This window comes from Asterias rubens, chromosome 6, assembly GCF_902459465.1.
Source record: "Asterias rubens chromosome 6, eAstRub1.3, whole genome shotgun sequence".
In the NCBI taxonomy this organism is placed as follows: Eukaryota; Metazoa; Echinodermata; class Asteroidea; order Forcipulatida; family Asteriidae; genus Asterias; species Asterias rubens.
In genome coordinates, this window is record NC_047067.1 from 16,465,568 (window position 1) to 16,483,022 (window position 17,455).

Genomic DNA, 17,455 nt, shown 5'->3' on the forward strand with positions numbered 1-17,455 from the left:
TATACCAATAGAGGATATAACCAAGGCAGCCTGTTGGAAGAGTGCTACAACCTTCTCACAATGCTACCTGAAGGACGTACTCCAGACTGACGGCCAGGCAGGCCGTGCGGTGTTGCAGTCGGCCTCCCGTGGGTCATCCTCCTGCTAGTCCTTTTCGCATCAAGTCTTCACCCTCGGTGAGTTCTTGTCTGTATACCATACATTTGTGCCACTGTTTAACATTGATAATGTTTTTTCCTTGTCCTATTGGGACGACACCCCCCGGGTCGTGTGCGGACAATGTGGCCCCCCATATTTTGCGTTTTTTATTTCTTGCAACAGCTGGTGCCTCCTTCCGGTCGCGCCTCGTTGCCATGACGCCATAATAATTGTATGATGTGCAATAGTCCCGCGTATACCCACCGCCTTCCTAAACGGTGCTAGTCTATGCAATTGTAGTAATTTGCTCTACAGGTAAGTAGATTGACATAGACTCCCCCCCCCCCCCACAGTAGTGTGGGTAGGGTCTACGAACGAATACTTACCTGTAGAGCATCCCTCCCGCCTGCCCCACTATACTTGGTTCTTGTATACTTGTACGTATGAGTTTCTGAGAAAGAGGGCGATTGCGCATGGCGGTCGCGCCGTCGTGCACTGGGCGATGGAGGTCGCTGTTGCACTTGTTGTAAAAAAGTCTGAGTGTTACCTAGCGGCGCATAGGGAATATGCAATTGTAGTAATTTGCTCTACAGGTAAGTATTCGTTCGTAGACCCTACCCACACTACTGTGGGGGGGATTTAATTGCACGATCCAATTTTATCGTTTGAAAGAATGTTTTTCTTTGAACGAATTTAGATAGATGATGACGTAAACAAAACATGACCATACATAACGAACATACCGAGTATACAAAACAAGCAAAACAAAAAATTCTGTGAGATGGCAGGAGATGGTGTCTACATCCTAGTCCTAACATAGCTGATGTTAAGTTCCTAATTAACTAACCATTAAATTAGTATTTCTGTTAAACCTTAAATGATGAAAGGTTATAGATTTCTAGAATCTATCAAAAACGCTGCTTAAAAATTTCAATCTATTTTCATTTTAATCACATTGGCAAAAAACGGATCTAGCATCTTTCGAATAATGAGTTTACCCAACAACATTCACAAAAGCTTGTGGTTTTTATGAGTCTGGGGTTTCCCCTTATATTCGACCCAAGAGTTTTGTTACGTCTTTGAAAATGTAATTTTACCAAGCCAACAAAAACAGCAACCTATAGAAATGTGACGGCAGCGCCATTGATAAAAGCCCGCCCAGTCACAACAACTTTCGGCAACTTTTCCTCTTATCATACTGCCGTGAATGGAGCGTTATTTGCTGTCATTTCTTGGCCAATAAATGAGCCACTTTCCTGTGAATGGAGACTTCATTGGTCGCTCTCTGTGGATCTGACTTTCCGAAAATATAGGAGTTGGGCACCGTGGAAAGTCTCTTGAACCATGCGTGAGCCGACTATAGCAACAGTGTTGCCAGGTGATATCGGGGAGGGGGGGGGGTGACTGGCGCATAGGCATATAATGATTACTTGGAGCTAGGAGTGGTCGTGGTGGCTGTTTTGTATACATATTCGATTAATTAAATCAGATCATTTTCAAATATGGATTCTATAGTTCCTCTGCCCTTTGCTATGTATTTGTACTTGTCGCTTATATTAATATAAAGTAGCGATCCAGAAAAAACACTTTGTTTATAACGACTGAATTAATGTTTACATCCACATGCAAAGAAATTTGAGTAACCTATAGTTGTGGTTATTTTCTTCTGAACTTATTGCATTTCCCTTGGTGGCAAGTTTCCCTTGATCTACCATATGTACATGTATATCATTTAAAGATGTTTTCACACCTCTGTTGTGGTGGTTTAGCTCATCTCTATAGCCTTTTCAAAGTAGCCAACAATAACTGACCCATGCCTTACTAAACACCTTCTAATTGTGCATTGTCTGTGATGCACTTGCTTGGTCTGGTCAGAAATGTTTTGTTAATGGTTGGCAGCAACAATATATGTTTGTTGCCATGTCGCTCCCACTGTTTTCAATGTGCCATTGAGAACAACTATGATTACTTTATACAACAACACAGAAGATACTGAAGCTTTAGTCCAGAAGCGTTTAGCTCCCAATTTTTTTTTTTAAATTACATCGGTTAAAACATTTTGATGACAATACTCGAAAGTCTCTGATCGGAATGATTATTAAAAAGACGGAGTACAGACGTTTTTTTTTCCATTTGATAAAACTATTGTCCAACTGCAAATGTCCCACAACGACAATTATTATTAAAAAAGACGGGAGTTCGGACATTCTATATAAGACATTTTGGTAACAATACTCGAAAGTCTCAGACCGGGATTATTATTTAAAAGACAATGTACGGACGTTCTTTTTCTTAACAAAACTATTGTCCAACTGCAAATGTCCCACAACGACAATTATTATTAAAAAGGCAGGAGTTCCTACAATGTATATTTTTGTTTAACAATACTCGAAAGTCTCAGAACGTGATTATTATTTAAAAGACGGAGAATGGACCTTTTTTAAAACTTTACCAAAATATTGTCCACTTGCAAACCCTCATCGACAACTATTATTAAAAAGACGAGAGTTTGATCATTCTCTACATAAAACATTTCGTTAACAATACTCGAAAGTCTCAGAACGGGATTATTATTTAAAAGACGGGATTTTTACCTGGTATTTAAAAGACGGAGTTATTACCTGGTATTTAAAAGACGGAGTAGGGACATACTTGGGAAACATTTTACCAAAATATTGTTCAACTGCAAATCTCACAACGCCCATTTATTATTATTCAAAAAGATGGGAGTTCGGACATTCTATATAATACATTTTGTTGACAAATCGAAAGTCTCAGAACGGTATTTTTATTAAAAAGACAGAGTACAGACGTTCTCCCCCCCCCCATGTTACCAAAACAAATTCGACGTTCTCTAAAAAATATAAAACATTTTGTAAACAATACTCGAAAGGGGATTTTTATTTAAAAGACGGACGAGTATGGACATTCTTAAAATTTAAACCAAAAATTGCAGATGTCCCACAACGACAACTATGATTAAGAAAGACAGGAGTTTGAACGTTCCGGACGTTCTTTTTTTCCGTTTAACAAAATTATTGTCCAACTGCAAATGTCCCACAAAAAAATAACGAAAGTTATCATTAAAAAGACATTATTAAAAGATGGAAGTTCGCACATTTTCTATTATAAAACATTTTGATAAGGATACTAAAAAGTCTCTGAACGGGATTATTTTTTAAAAGACGGAGTTATTATTAAATGACGGAGTACAGACATTATTTTTTCCATATTCAAAAAATTATTGTGCAAATGTCCCACAATGACAATTATTATTATTAAGACGGGAGTTCGGACATTTCCTATATAAAAAAACATTTTGTTAACAATACCCGAAAGTCTCTGAACAGGATTATTATTTAAAAGATGGAGTACAGACGTTCTGGCCACTAGTTAAATAAAAGACGGGGTAGGCCTATCCGGACGTTCTTTTTTCCGTTTAAAAAATAATTGTCCAAGTTGCACATGTCCCGACGACAACTATTATTAAAAAGGTGAGAGTTCGGACACTTTCTATATAAAACATTTTGTTAACAATACTCAAAAGTCTCAGAACGGGATTATTATTTTAAAGACGGGGTACGGACATCCTTACAATTAAAATGAAAGTATTTTCCAACTGCAAATGTCCCACAACGCCCAAGTATTTTTTTTAAAGATAGGATTTCCGACATTCTCTATTTAAAACATGAGCAAAGTACATTTATACTCCAACGGTCTCCAAGTCTCTGACCCTAACAGTCTCTGAACGGGATCATCATGTAAAAGACAGTATATGGGCGTGTATCACAACTTATATATAAAATAACAAACTTGTAAAAATTTAGGCTCAATCGGTCATCGGAGTCGGGAGAAAGTAACAGGAAAACCCACCCTTGTTTCCGCAGGTTTGGCCGTGTCATGACATGTGTTTAAAATAAATCCGTAATTCTCGCTATAGAGAATTGATAATTGTTGTAATGTTTTCTCAAGCATTTCACGGAATAGTATTTCAAAAGTAGTCTTTCACCATTACCTTCTGGTAAGTTATTTGTAAATCTGTGAACTTTATTTTTTTTGGTTCCGAAAGTGTATAATGGCTTTTTAAACAAAATTTTTGTCCAACTGCAAAAGTCCCTCAACGACAACTATTATTAACAATAAGATGGACAAAAGTTCGGACATTCTCTGCATGAAACATTTTGTTAACAATACTCCAAAGTCTGAAGACGGGATAATTATTAAAAAGATGGATAAGATGGCCATACTGCTGGAACCGTCGCCAGACCACAAAGGATTTTCTGACAGTGCTTTGTGTGATCGGCACAAGTCAGTTGTGCTTTGTGTGGTCGGCAGAAGACTTTATGGACCATGTTTACACAGTAACTACACTCAGATCCGTCTGCAAACGGGCACCGCTGAAGAATTCTCTTCAGGTCATTATTTACGCATGAATGCTCCTCAATAGCCCTCGTTCAACATGGTAAATGGGTACTCCCCCAACCCGCTCGCTCCCACTCATAATCACACGTTATCGCTCGAACCCGCTCGAACTCGCTTGTAATCGCTCGTTATTGTAACGAGTGACTCACGGGTACCCGTTCCCCATTTTGATAACTTCCTTTAATCATAACTGTACATGTACGTTATGATGGCGTCATCCATTCTTGATTTATGAAAATTTCAAAGTTTATGTCACAACTTTTGATCCACATGATGGATTCTTACAATCGATACACCATCGGAAAGGTCGTTAAAAACTCAGTAAACACCTCGCAGACATGACCTCATTTTGACCTTGTGTTCTGGTTCAAATCAGATTTTTTGTATATTTCCGTCAAAAATATACTTTTTGTTTTGACTCCGACCATATTACGTTGATTACTATGGTTCTCGTCTGATCACTGAAGTTTAGCAACATCGGGCCAGGTCAGTACTAGGATGGGAGACCACTTGGCAACTAAATTCTTTTTTTTTTCCCTTCCTTTTTTTTTCCTTTTTTTCCTTTCTATAAATAGCTTCACTCACTATTATGTGAAACACCATACGCGTGGCCCATTATGTGAAACACCATTAGGAGTACGCCGATTCGGCACAATGGACGAGTTGACTTTTCTATTTTACTTGCAGCGGTCGAGTTGGACAACGAGTTCGTACACTGATCGAGTTGGTAGCGGTGGTCGAGTTGACTAATGACTAACTTTCCAACCACAATAAACATGTCAAATGCGAGTGTGATTTTCCATGGAGGTAGCGACCGCAGATTAAGGCGAGTCTCACACTTTTACGCACCGCAACCATTTTCTCACGCTTTGGGCCAGACAGGGTAACAAAATAATAATGCACAATCTTCAGATTGAATGCAGTTTATCAGAATTATCAACTTGGGCTGGCATGCAAACAGAGCGCGAATTTGCAGATTGCGCACGCTTTGGTTCTCTCACCAAATTCAGCTGACAATTTATTCGGCAATTATTCGGCAGAGCGCAAAACGCGAATTGCGCCACCAGTTTGTCCCAATCCGTTTAGCAAGTTTGTTAAATGCGCCTCACATGCGTACTCAACACAACAGGTAGAAGTCATGAGCGGAGGATTTTGCACATCGTTTTAGCCGGAAATTAATTTTCTTGGGGAATTAATCTGACACAATCGTACCTCCACATTGACCAGCCACATGTCCTGTGTACCTCATTTCAGTTTGATGTATACTGGAGAGGTTTTTCATGCATTTTAAAAAACAAATTCTGCACAATTTTGGTGTTTAGCCTATTTTGTTTTCTTCCCCGGAGCAAGTTCTTTTTTCGGGCGATGATTCCGTTAATTTCGGAGTAAAACAAAATATTTTTAGGGGGTTGAAAAATCTAACGCATAGCTGGCCTCTGAACTTGGCACCGATCTTCATGGGTTTGGGTCACAACAAAGGTTGATGAAAGTTTTAGCCCAGGGTTGAAAAACTGGGCCTGCGGTCCGGTGCGAGGCCTAAATGTGCATTATAAACATCCATGCAGGGCACACGAGTAAAAGTACTTTGTAAGTACATGCACAATGCAAACCACATGTAGTTTTATTTTTAATACTGCATTACAAATCAATGTTTTTATACTCGAAATTAGGGGTGGGTGGGTCAAAAATCTTTGGAAAAGAAATCAAAATTTTAAAACATTGAAAATTATGAATGGCCCCTTAGACCCCTTAGGCATTAAAAATCAACTTTGGAAAAAAACCGTGACCTCAAGTTGACCTCTACTTCCGGGTCAACCGGAAGTGGGACCATATCTCAAGAAGCACTTGGCCGATTTTTGCACTGTTTGTAGTTATAGACTCCTTGGGGGTTGGAGATTAATTTTGAAAAATTTGTGACCTCAAGTTAACATCTACTTCCGGGTCAACCGGATGTGGGACCATATCTCAAGAACTATACAACAGATTTTCAAACTTTTAAAATTTGTATTACTCCTTAGGCATAAAATATTAACTTTGAAAAACTGTGAACTTAAGTTGACCTCTACTTCCGGGTCAACCGGAAGTGGCACCATATCTAAACAAAATACACAACGATTTTCAAACTTTTTTTAGTTAGACACTCCTTGGGCTTTGGAGATTAGCCTTAGGTTACCAAGACCCCATGTTGACCTTTACATCCAAGCGAAAGAACACGGAACAGCTTTGTGTTTGTTCACAAACACTTAATGACTAATTATTATTATTCTTTGTTTCCGCCTAAAACCCCTTGGCATTTGTACACGTTGTTTGTTTAAGCCTAATCTCCTAAACTATAAGGTCAAAAGAGTTAAATTATATATCAAACTGAAGCTTAGAACATAAGCTTAATTCATAATGAAAAAAATGTTAAAATTCTTAATTAACTAATTAAAGTCACCTGGAAGTGGTATTTTTTCAAAATAAAGTTTTTGTCACTAATATATGTGTTTTGATGAGTGGAATGTGAATAAACAGTTAACTAAGGTTTTAAAAAATCAGTTCTTATGTTATTTACAAATTTAAGAGTAGACCCCGACCCGAGAGGGCGCTGTTTGTGACGTCAATCGAGGCGGACTTTGCCTGTAATGCGTAGTGTAAACACAATTGCAAAGTACATGTATGGACCAAGTCGTGAGTTTGTATGTTTAAAAAAAATAAATGTTTTTGTTTTATTCCGGCAATGCCGACCAGGTGTATTGCTGCTGAATGCAGAAAAACACTTTTTGAAATGTACCAACTCATGACTTGGACGTACATGTACTTTGCACGTGTGTTTACTATATGCATTGCAGGCAAAGTCTGCCTCGATTGACGTCACAAAAGGGGTAGGCGGAGTCAGCCCCCCAAACAACTTTATATATTTTTTAAACATATAAATCGTGACAAACAATTACTAAAAAAATGCAATACCATTCCTATGCGGACGATGTGCAACTATTCATTGCAGTCTATCGTCATTGTCAGAGTGCATCACGGACCTACAGACGTGGATGGCTCACAACATGCTGAAACTTAACTGCAGCAAAACTCAATTCATGGTCTTCGCTAATCCCCACGCTCTTCCACAACTGGCAAACATTTCACTTTGGATCAACAACGAGATCATTGCACCTTCCACTACTGTTCGGAACCTTGGCGTGGAGTTTGACTCTGCTCTGAAAATGAACCATCACGTGTCTTCTCGCTCCACTACCGTCTACGCAATATTGGACGCATAAGGCCATTTATCGACAATTCAACGTGCGAGAAGGCAGTTCGGGCAGTCGTCACATCAAGACTTTTTTTGGTTGAAAAATCTAACGCATAGCTGGCCTCTGAACTTGGCACCGATCTTCATGGGTTTGGGTCACAACAAAGGTTGATGAAAGTTTTAGCCCAGGGTTGAAAAACTGGGCCTGCGGTCCGGTGCGAGGCCTAAATGTGCATTATAAACATCCATGCAGGGCACACGAGTAAAAGTACTATGTAAGTACATGCACAATGCAAACCACATGTAGTTTTATTTTTAATACTGCATTACAAATCAATGTTTTTATACTCGAAATTAGGGGTGGGTGGGTCAAAAATCTTTGGAAAAGAAATCAAAATTTTAAAACATTGAAAATTATGAATGGCCCCTTAGACCCCTTAGGCATTAAAAATCAACTTTGGAAAAAAACCGTGACCTCAAGTTGACCTCTACTTCCGGGTCAACCGGAAGTGGGACCATATCTCAAGAAGCACTTGGCCGATTTTTGCACTGTTTGTAGTTATAGACTCCTTGGGGGTTGGAGATTAATTTTGAAAAATTTGTGACCTCAAGTTAACATCTACTTCCGGGTCAACCGGATGTGGGACCATATCTCAAGAACTATACAACAGATTTTCAAACTTTTAAAATTTGTATTACTCCTTAGGCATAAAATATTAACTTTGAAAAACTGTGAACTTAAGTTGACCTCTACTTCCGGGTCAACCGGAAGTGGCACCATATCTAAACAAAATACACAACGATTTTCAAACTTTTTTTAGTTAGACACTCCTTGGGCTTTGGAGATTAGCCTTAGGTTACCAAGACCCCATGTTGACCTTTACATCCAAGCGAAAGAACACGGAACAGCTTTGTGTTTGTTCACAAACACTTAATGACTAATTATTATTATTCTTTGTTTCCGCCTAAAACCCCTTGGCATTTGTACACGTTGTTTGTTTAAGCCTAATCTCCTAAACTATAAGGTCAAAAGAGTTAAATTATATATCAAACTGAAGCTTAGAACATAAGCTTAATTCATAATGAAAAAAATGTTAAAATTCTTAATTAACTAATTAAAGTCACCTGGAAGTGGTATTTTTTCAAAATAAAGTTTTTGTCACTAATATATGTGTTTTGATGAGTGGAATGTGAATAAACAGTTAACTAAGGTTTTAAAAAATCAGTTCTTATGTTATTTACAAATTTAAGAGTAGACCCCGACCCGAGAGGGCGCTGTTTGTGACGTCAATCGAGGCGGACTTTGCCTGTAATGCGTAGTGTAAACACAATTGCAAAGTACATGTATGGACCAAGTCGTGAGTTTGTATGTTTAAAAAAAATAAATGTTTTTGTTTTATTCCGGCAATGCCGACCAGGTGTATTGCTGCTGAATGCAGAAAAACACTTTTTGAAATGTACCAACTCATGACTTGGACGTACATGTACTTTGCACGTGTGTTTACTATATGCATTGCAGGCAAAGTCTGCCTCGATTGACGTCACAAAAGGGGTAGGCGGAGTCAGCCCCCCAAACAACTTTATATATTTTTTAAACATATAAATCGTGACAAACAATTACTAAAAAAATGCAATACCATTCCTATGCGGACGATGTGCAACTATTCATTGCAGTCTATCGTCATTGTCAGAGTGCATCACGGACCTACAGACGTGGATGGCTCACAACATGCTGAAACTTAACTGCAGCAAAACTCAATTCATGGTCTTCGCTAATCCCCACGCTCTTCCACAACTGGCAAACATTTCACTTTGGATCAACAACGAGATCATTGCACCTTCCACTACTGTTCGGAACCTTGGCGTGGAGTTTGACTCTGCTCTGAAAATGAACCATCACGTGTCTTCTCGCTCCACTACCGTCTACGCAATATTGGACGCATAAGGCCATTTATCGACAATTCAACGTGCGAGAAGGCAGTTCGGGCAGTCGTCACATCAAGACTTGACTATTCTAACTCATTGCTACATGGGATCGCATCATCTGACACCAAACGTCTTCAGCACGTCCAAAACCGGGCTGCCAAACTGATTTTTAAGTGTCGTAAATACGACCACATCACACCACTTCTCTATCAACTTCACTGGCTCCCAGTCCATCAACGTATTGTTTTCAAGATTCTCACCATTGTATAGAAATGTCTTCACCATACCGCTCCTTCATATCTCACCAGTCTCATCAAGATTTACCAACCTGGAAGACCTGGCCTTCGCTCTGGTTCAGACAGTACACTCTTGGCAGTTCCAAAGGTGCATTCCGCTGCTGGGGATCGTGCTTTTTACGCACATGCTCCGCGCCTTTGGAACCGTCTCCCTCATCAAATTCGTTCCGCGGAGTCACTCGCAGTTTTCAAGAAACATCTCAAAACTTTCCTGTTTAATGACTGATTGCTTTGGCTGTTTTCCCATTATCAGTGCCATTATTTATTAATTTGGTAATTGTTTAGTTTCTTGTAAAGCGCTGTGGTACCTCGTGTAAGAGCGCTTTATAAATGTCTTTTATTATTATTATTATTATATCCCTATGAGAAACGCCTTCCCTCACCCCTCCTTACCTTCTCACCTATCCTTCCCCACTCATCTTTGCCAGTAGTCTACCCAACCCTCTTTGACAATGATTAAATCTCCTTTAAAAAACCCAGAGAAAGAGTAGAAATTTGGGAGGGGGGGGGTAGTTGTAGTGTGTATGAGTGGTTTCACCTATTGGTCTTTCCCACGTATCCGCAGCACAACATTGCACAACACTGGCTTAGATTATTTGTGTCAAATGTCAAGAAACGGACTGGCTTGCAGGGCATTTGTGTTTAAATTTGTGTTTTTAAACACGACTTTTCTTGTTTTTATTTATACAACCTATTGTTTTGTGTTATTGTTATGTTTTGGTTTTTTTTTCCCCTGGTCTTCTTCTTTCTCCCTGAACATTCTCCACCAATTTTGAACAAAAGTAAAGCTTGTACAAACATAAAACTTATTACACGTACATGTGTTTACATAGGCAATAGCGAGTAGCTGAAACCGCCATTTCTTTTGGAATGATGAACATGAGTATCATACATGTACATTAAATAAACCAAATAAACAGTTAGCAAATTCATATCTTGAGAACCACAAATGCTACAAACAAGAACTTTGCAGCATATGAAAGCGCTAGATATGTTTAAAGGCACTCAACACCTTTGGTAATAGACCCTTCCCATGAAATATGTAAATTGCACTAACGTTTTGGTTGGCAAAATGAGGGAAAATCCTGCTGTTTTGTACATATGGCTAATGGGTGCGTGACGCACACACACACATTTCAAGACCCCGCTGATGTCTCGAATCAATTATTTTAAAGAGAATTTACTTCTTTCTCAAAGCGGTTTCTCACACTGTTTTATACTATCATCAATTTTTAGATGCTCTGTGGTTCAATCTTAGGCCAACAAGAGGCATAAAGATCGTAATAGAACATAAACCCTGTAAAATGTGACCAGCAGTAGAACCTTTTGGGTTAACAGCATCTTCAGGTGCGGATCTATGACACCAATTTCAGGGGGTTAATCTGTCAAAGAATGAGCATGCGAGTTAGAAGCCTTTACGGCGTGGGTACATATTCCCGCTTAAGGGCCTGAGAAAATTTTGCATTCTAGATGCTCTGTGGTGCAATCTTAGGCCATTTAGAGGTCTAATGACGAAAGAAACAGAAAAATAAGCCTGCAAATTTTGAGTAGTAAAATTTGGGCCCTTTTCGATTTTGGAAATACTTGCACTTTCAGTAAAACAAAATGAAAAAAGGGTATGTGTAGTTGATTGTTTGCAATGTTTCTACCTAGGGTTTATAGAAAAAGAAAAACAATCTCAGAATTGTCTCAGTTGAATATGTTGTCAAAGGGATCAGAGTTAATAACAGCCTTAGGTGCAGCGTTACCTGGGTGAAACATGACCAATATCGCTTGAACTAGCAATAGAGGCCTCAGAACAACAATGAAGTGAACATACAGTAACTACAAGAGAACTAAAATGTATGGAGATGACATGCACACATACGTGCCCTTATAAGACTTAGAGTTAACAAAAAATGGGGGATCATTCCCCCTCCCCCTTGAATTGATTGAAATGACAGGACACAGTGCATAACTTGAGCCCCATGATAAAGGTGGTCAAAGACATGGGGGATAAGTCTATTTCATCCTTTTAAAGCCATTATACACTTTCGGAACAGAAAAAAAAAAAAAAGTTCACAGATTTACAAATAACTTACAGGGTTTACAGAAGGTCATGGTGAAAGACTTCTCTTGAAATATTATTCCATGAAATGCTTTACCTTTTGAGAAAACATTAAAACAATTATCAATTCTCGTTGTCGACAATTACAGATTTATTTTCACCACATGTCATGGGTTTTCCCGTTATTTTCTCCTGACTCCGATGTCATGTAAAACAATGTCATGAAAATAATTTTTGTCTCAGTGATCATGAGACTAAAATTATTTTAGCATGTAAAAACGTATTTTCATTACATTCTTTTACTCATTTCTAAATAACTAATGTACAGCACCTCAGCAAGTAGTATTCTTAGGGAAGCTTTCTACTATCATTATCTTCAAACGGTGTAAGTTTAATGCAATTATGTGGACATTGTGTTGTGTATTACAAAAAGTACCCAAATCCTTTAAATTTGTTTTTTAATATCTGTTAGTTGACCCCTTTGACATAGTTCCTGTCAAAACTGGCAGTCGAAGTTTCAGATTTCTTGGTTTTGGGTGATCTTGTCTGACCCCTCTTCCTGTCAAGACTGGAAGGTTCACTAAAATCTTACATACGTGTACATCGTATTTCAGGTTCCTATGTTGAAATTTAAGCGTTTATTTGCTTCAACATTCTTTTATATCATTAACTTTTATTTACCATAATTATTTTGAAATTTCAAAGACATCATTACTTACTGTAAATGAAAACATATTTTTGTCAAGAGAAACTTTCAATGCCTAGTATAATTTCATTATTTTAGGCATGTGTGTATCAAATTCAAAGATGACATATTCCCCTTTTCCGTAGCGCTTTAGTTGTTTTGCCTGTTAATGCTTGTCATTGTTTAACGCCTTTGGCCTAGTTTAAGACCATAAATGTACCCCACAATCCTTTGCTTTAGACAACAATTGTTTTAATTTTTTTTACTCATATCTCAAAAACTACAGCACCTCAGCAAGTCACCGTAATCTTCAAACCGTATAAGTTTAGTGTAAATCTGTGTACATTATGTTTTGTGTCCTACAAAAAGTACCCAAACCCTTGAAGGCATACATGTATAAGGCAGCTTGCATATTGTTATTTTTATCAACAGTATCACAACAGAAGCTTTTGACACAGACAAGATGGCTGCAGAATTCAGTATGATGTTTCCACAACATGCGTTCACTGTAGGACAGCAGGTGAGTGTTCCTTTTCATGGTCATATTTTAATTTGTCTTCAAGTAGCAACAAGTTTTTAGGGTAAGTTAATTTAGGGGCCACATCCTTTTCCAAACTGGTGGTTAACTGCTGGTTGTGGTCAGCATATTGCTGGGTACTTCTAATAATGAGCTCATTATCTACAGGTCATCAGTGGACACCTGTCAGGCCCAGTCAGGTTGAAACAAAAGCCCCTTTCCGAGAGAGCAATTTAGCAAGTGTCCCTTGTAGAATGGTTGTAAAATTTTACAAAATCATATCTCTTGTTAAAGGACAAACATTGATGTAGTGTCCAGGGTCACCTGTAAAATCGTGTCCAACATTGCTACGTTTTGTTGGAGGTCCGGACTAGGGGAAGTTTTGCGTGCGAATCATGGTATGGTTTTCGAGTGATGTCAGAGGCCACATCATCTATACACGTGCAATTTAGGAAAATACGTACTTCTTTGTGTGTCCGACATTTCCAAACAACGTGGTGATTTCGGGCCAAGGGAATTTCCCCTACAGCTGACAGTCTGGCACCCACGGCTACACGCAGTTCATTCTGCTGATAAAGAAGTATAGCACGCTAGTAACGATGACAGCAATAAGCACATTTGCGGGATTGGTGATAATAATAAATAATAATAACTATGGGATGGCAGCGCTGTGAGCACCGGCCGCCGGAGGCGAAGTCTAAAAGGACGACCTCTTGGGGTTGAGTTTGTACAGTCGGCATCATCTCGTAGTCTGGTGCAAATGGTACGCTCAAAGCGACGTTGCAAAATCATGTGAGGAGACTAAAAATATGACTTGCATGCTTTGTGCACGTTGTTTTTGAATCGGTGACATATAATTTTGCGTGACTTCCGAGACGAAAAGTACATCAAAATCAACATGTCTTCGACGAAAAAGCAATGTTGCATTTGCAAAACATTTGTAAGTTGTAAGTCCTCTCCAACATTCTACGTGCCTAGCCCCAACTTCAATAATTAGCTGTTTCGATCCAGTCGGAACAGCTATTGTTTTCGTCGAGATTTTTATTATTTTTATTATTATTATTATTATTATTATTATTCTTTGTTTCTCCCTAAATCCCATAGTGTTTGTACACGTTTTTGCGGCAGCCTAATCTCCTAAACCATAATACGAAAGAGTGAGTTTATTATACCAAATTGAAGCTTAGAACATAAGCTTAATTCTTATCGTAAAAAAATGTTAAAATTGTTAATTAATAAGCCTTAATTAAGCTTGTGAATATTTAATTAGCAAACCAAGTTAACACCATATCTCAAAAAGTTGACCGCTGATCCTGAAACTTTTTTCAGCTATACACTAGTGAGGTCCTGTTTATGTGATTTCCTACATAAAATTCTGGACGACGTCACCATGACGTCATGTAATGCACGTTTTGTGTCTGTGCACAAACACAATGGCTCTTGAAGTGTAAACAAACCCAGCTTTCCGAAACATAATTTATTCGATTAAAATTAAATTATATGTTGTACACTTCCCAAAACTGCTTTAGATTAAGATATATTTTATTGATGGTCATTTTAAAAGCATCAGAACTTATAGAAACAGTGTAATTATTTTAAAAAACCTGTATTTCCGGGGATGTATTTTCAAAGATCATGGGTACGGCGTAAAACTTGGTTTGAATAGTCAAAATTGTAAAACTGTTAACTTGACCAGGTCGTTATACCAATTTCAACCGTTGTTATTGCGTTTTTTTTGTTCAATATACATAGATTTCTTACGGTAACCGACTAGCACAAGTCTAAACTTGTTCCCAAAATTTGACAAGCCTGAGCATGGTGCGTCGTAGACCGGGTTCATTTCAGCCGACGAGTGTGGACGACGAAAATAGACCGCCCGGGATTTGGAGTTATTTACGGGTAAAGTCACCTTGTTCGCGCCGGTGACCATTTGCCTAAACTAATTCCAGTATTTCGCGTTACGTTCGGAAATTAGACCATGACAAACAAAAACTCTTTGACAGGAATATAAAAGCAGAGATTTTATTATGCTGACGTTTCTCTGGTGGTTGAGTGGCTCAGTTTTATAGAGCTGCTTATAATAAACAGGCAAAACATTTTGCTTTACAAAATTGCAGAAATTGAGCAGAATACCTGGATTCACAACTTGAACATTAGGCATGGTTAAGCTGCTTTTTGTGTTTAAAAAGCTATTATATAGTTTGGTCCTGGGCCAATGGCTTTTAAAGGAAAGAATCGCAGCGCTTACGTAATCAGGGAACTGTGCTTACGCTAAGCGTATTTTACAGCTTAGCAGGGAATGTGTTCTTCACGTCACAATTCGCATCAAAAAATTTGCTACAGTTGACTAATTGTGCTCAACTCCTGCGAAACTTTCACTGCAAAAACAGTGACTTAAAAATTTGATTTACATTCGCAGGAAAAACCGTGCTTTACTTGTGACAAAAGTAGGCAGGGGCGACTAGTGTGCTTTAGTGTTAAAGTCGCGACTACAAATTATTATTTGAGTCGCGACTACTGTTTTTCTCTACTCCGTTATAATCGTGTCCACACATCGACTACAAAATTTGTCCGTATTTTATCTCGACAAGTGTCGTAGGCAGGTTTGAGGTGCGACTAGTCGAGTAGTAAAATTCACTAGTCACCCATTCGCAACATAATTAATATTGCCTTTGCGGCACATAGCGGCACAAATCTTGAGAATCTGTATTAATTTTATCTCGACAAGTGTCGTAGTTAGTTTTGAGGTTCGACTAGTCGAGTCATGATGGGAACTTGCTTAATGAAAAAGATTCAGTGCTCTGCAGAAGCATTGAATTCTGCGCTTACGTCAAGCGAAATAGACTGCTTATAGCAGGGATTTCTTTTGTTTGTGTGCTTCCAAGTTCGCACATTATTTTCCAAGCTTGCACATCACAGTAAAGCGGAAAATGGTGATCGTAAGCGCAGACTTTGGTGGTCATGAGAACCATGTAATTTTGCCCTGTAAGTAGGTTTGGTAAGGCCTACACTTCAAACATGTAAAGTCAAAAAAGATTGTTAGTACATGAGGGGAAATCTTGTGAAACTGGTCCAATTTGACTCTGCTTCACTGCGTAAGCAAAGAATTGACACATGAGAAGCGCGGATATTATCGCTTACTTAAAGCATATTTCACAGCTTAGCAGGGATATTTTTGCTTGTGCGCGGGGAAACTTATCATATGTAATCTTTGCTTTGAACTAATTGTACAGATATTTCAGCGCCTGCACAGTAAGCGGAGAATGGTGGTTGTATAATAAATGGGCAGAGTTTGGTTGAAGCAGACAGAGCCATAAAACTGGGCCGTGTTCTATAGGGGAAATTATAGCTTGACATTTTGTGACAGTTTTGGTCTCTGCGACGTACACATACAAATACAGAGTCAGATACAGACATTACGGTGCAGAAATCGTGCAATTGAAATGTCTCATAAGAGCGCCCCTTATCGGCAGGAGTAGGAAAATAAAGGAGTATCCTACAAATTAATTATGTGTTTTTAAACACGTAAAATAATATCAAATGGAAGCTTTAGGATGTTTAGCTTAATTCCTATCATAAAACATATTAAAATTATTTATTAATTAACCACCAGTGACCCTCATATGCATATTAATTAGGAAATCTTTGCAGCATCATATCTCAAGAACTTCACGGCCGACTTTTCAACTGTTTGTTTTTAAAGACTCCTTGGGGGTTGGAGATTAATTTGAAAAAACTGTGACCTCAAGTTGACCTCTACTTCCGCGTCAACCGGAAGTGTCACCATATCTCAAGAACTATACAGCAGATTCTCAAAATATTTTCAGTTATAAACTCCTTAGGCATAAAATATTAACCTTAAAAAACCGTGACCTCAAGTTGACCCCTACTTCCTGGTCAACCGGAAGTGGGACCATATCTCAAGAACTATGCAACAGATTATCAATTTTGGTTCAGTTATAGACTCCTTGGGCATTCAAGATTAGTTTGAAACAACTTTGACCCCATGTTGACCTTTACTTCCGGGTCAACCGGCAGTGAACCCATATCTAAAAAAGTACAAAGCTAATGTTCAAACTTCAGTTGCAGACTCTTAGGCAATAAATATTAGCTTTGGAAAACTGTGACCCTAAGTTGACCTCTACTTCTGGGTTAACCGGAAGTGGGACTATATATCAAGATCTACACAACCGAT

General features: G+C 38.5%; 1 protein-coding gene across 1 annotated transcript in view; it reads left to right on the plus strand.

Moving 5' to 3' along the window:
• Positions 1-17,455, plus strand: part of LOC117291391 (vesicle-fusing ATPase-like) — a 217,455-nt gene that overhangs the window by 51,393 nt on the left and 148,607 nt on the right. Inside the window, exon 6 of the mRNA XM_033773044.1 lies at positions 13,176-13,263. Coding sequence (XP_033628935.1) covers positions 13,176-13,263 — 88 coding nt within the window. The remainder of the gene's footprint in view (positions 1-13,175; positions 13,264-17,455) is intronic.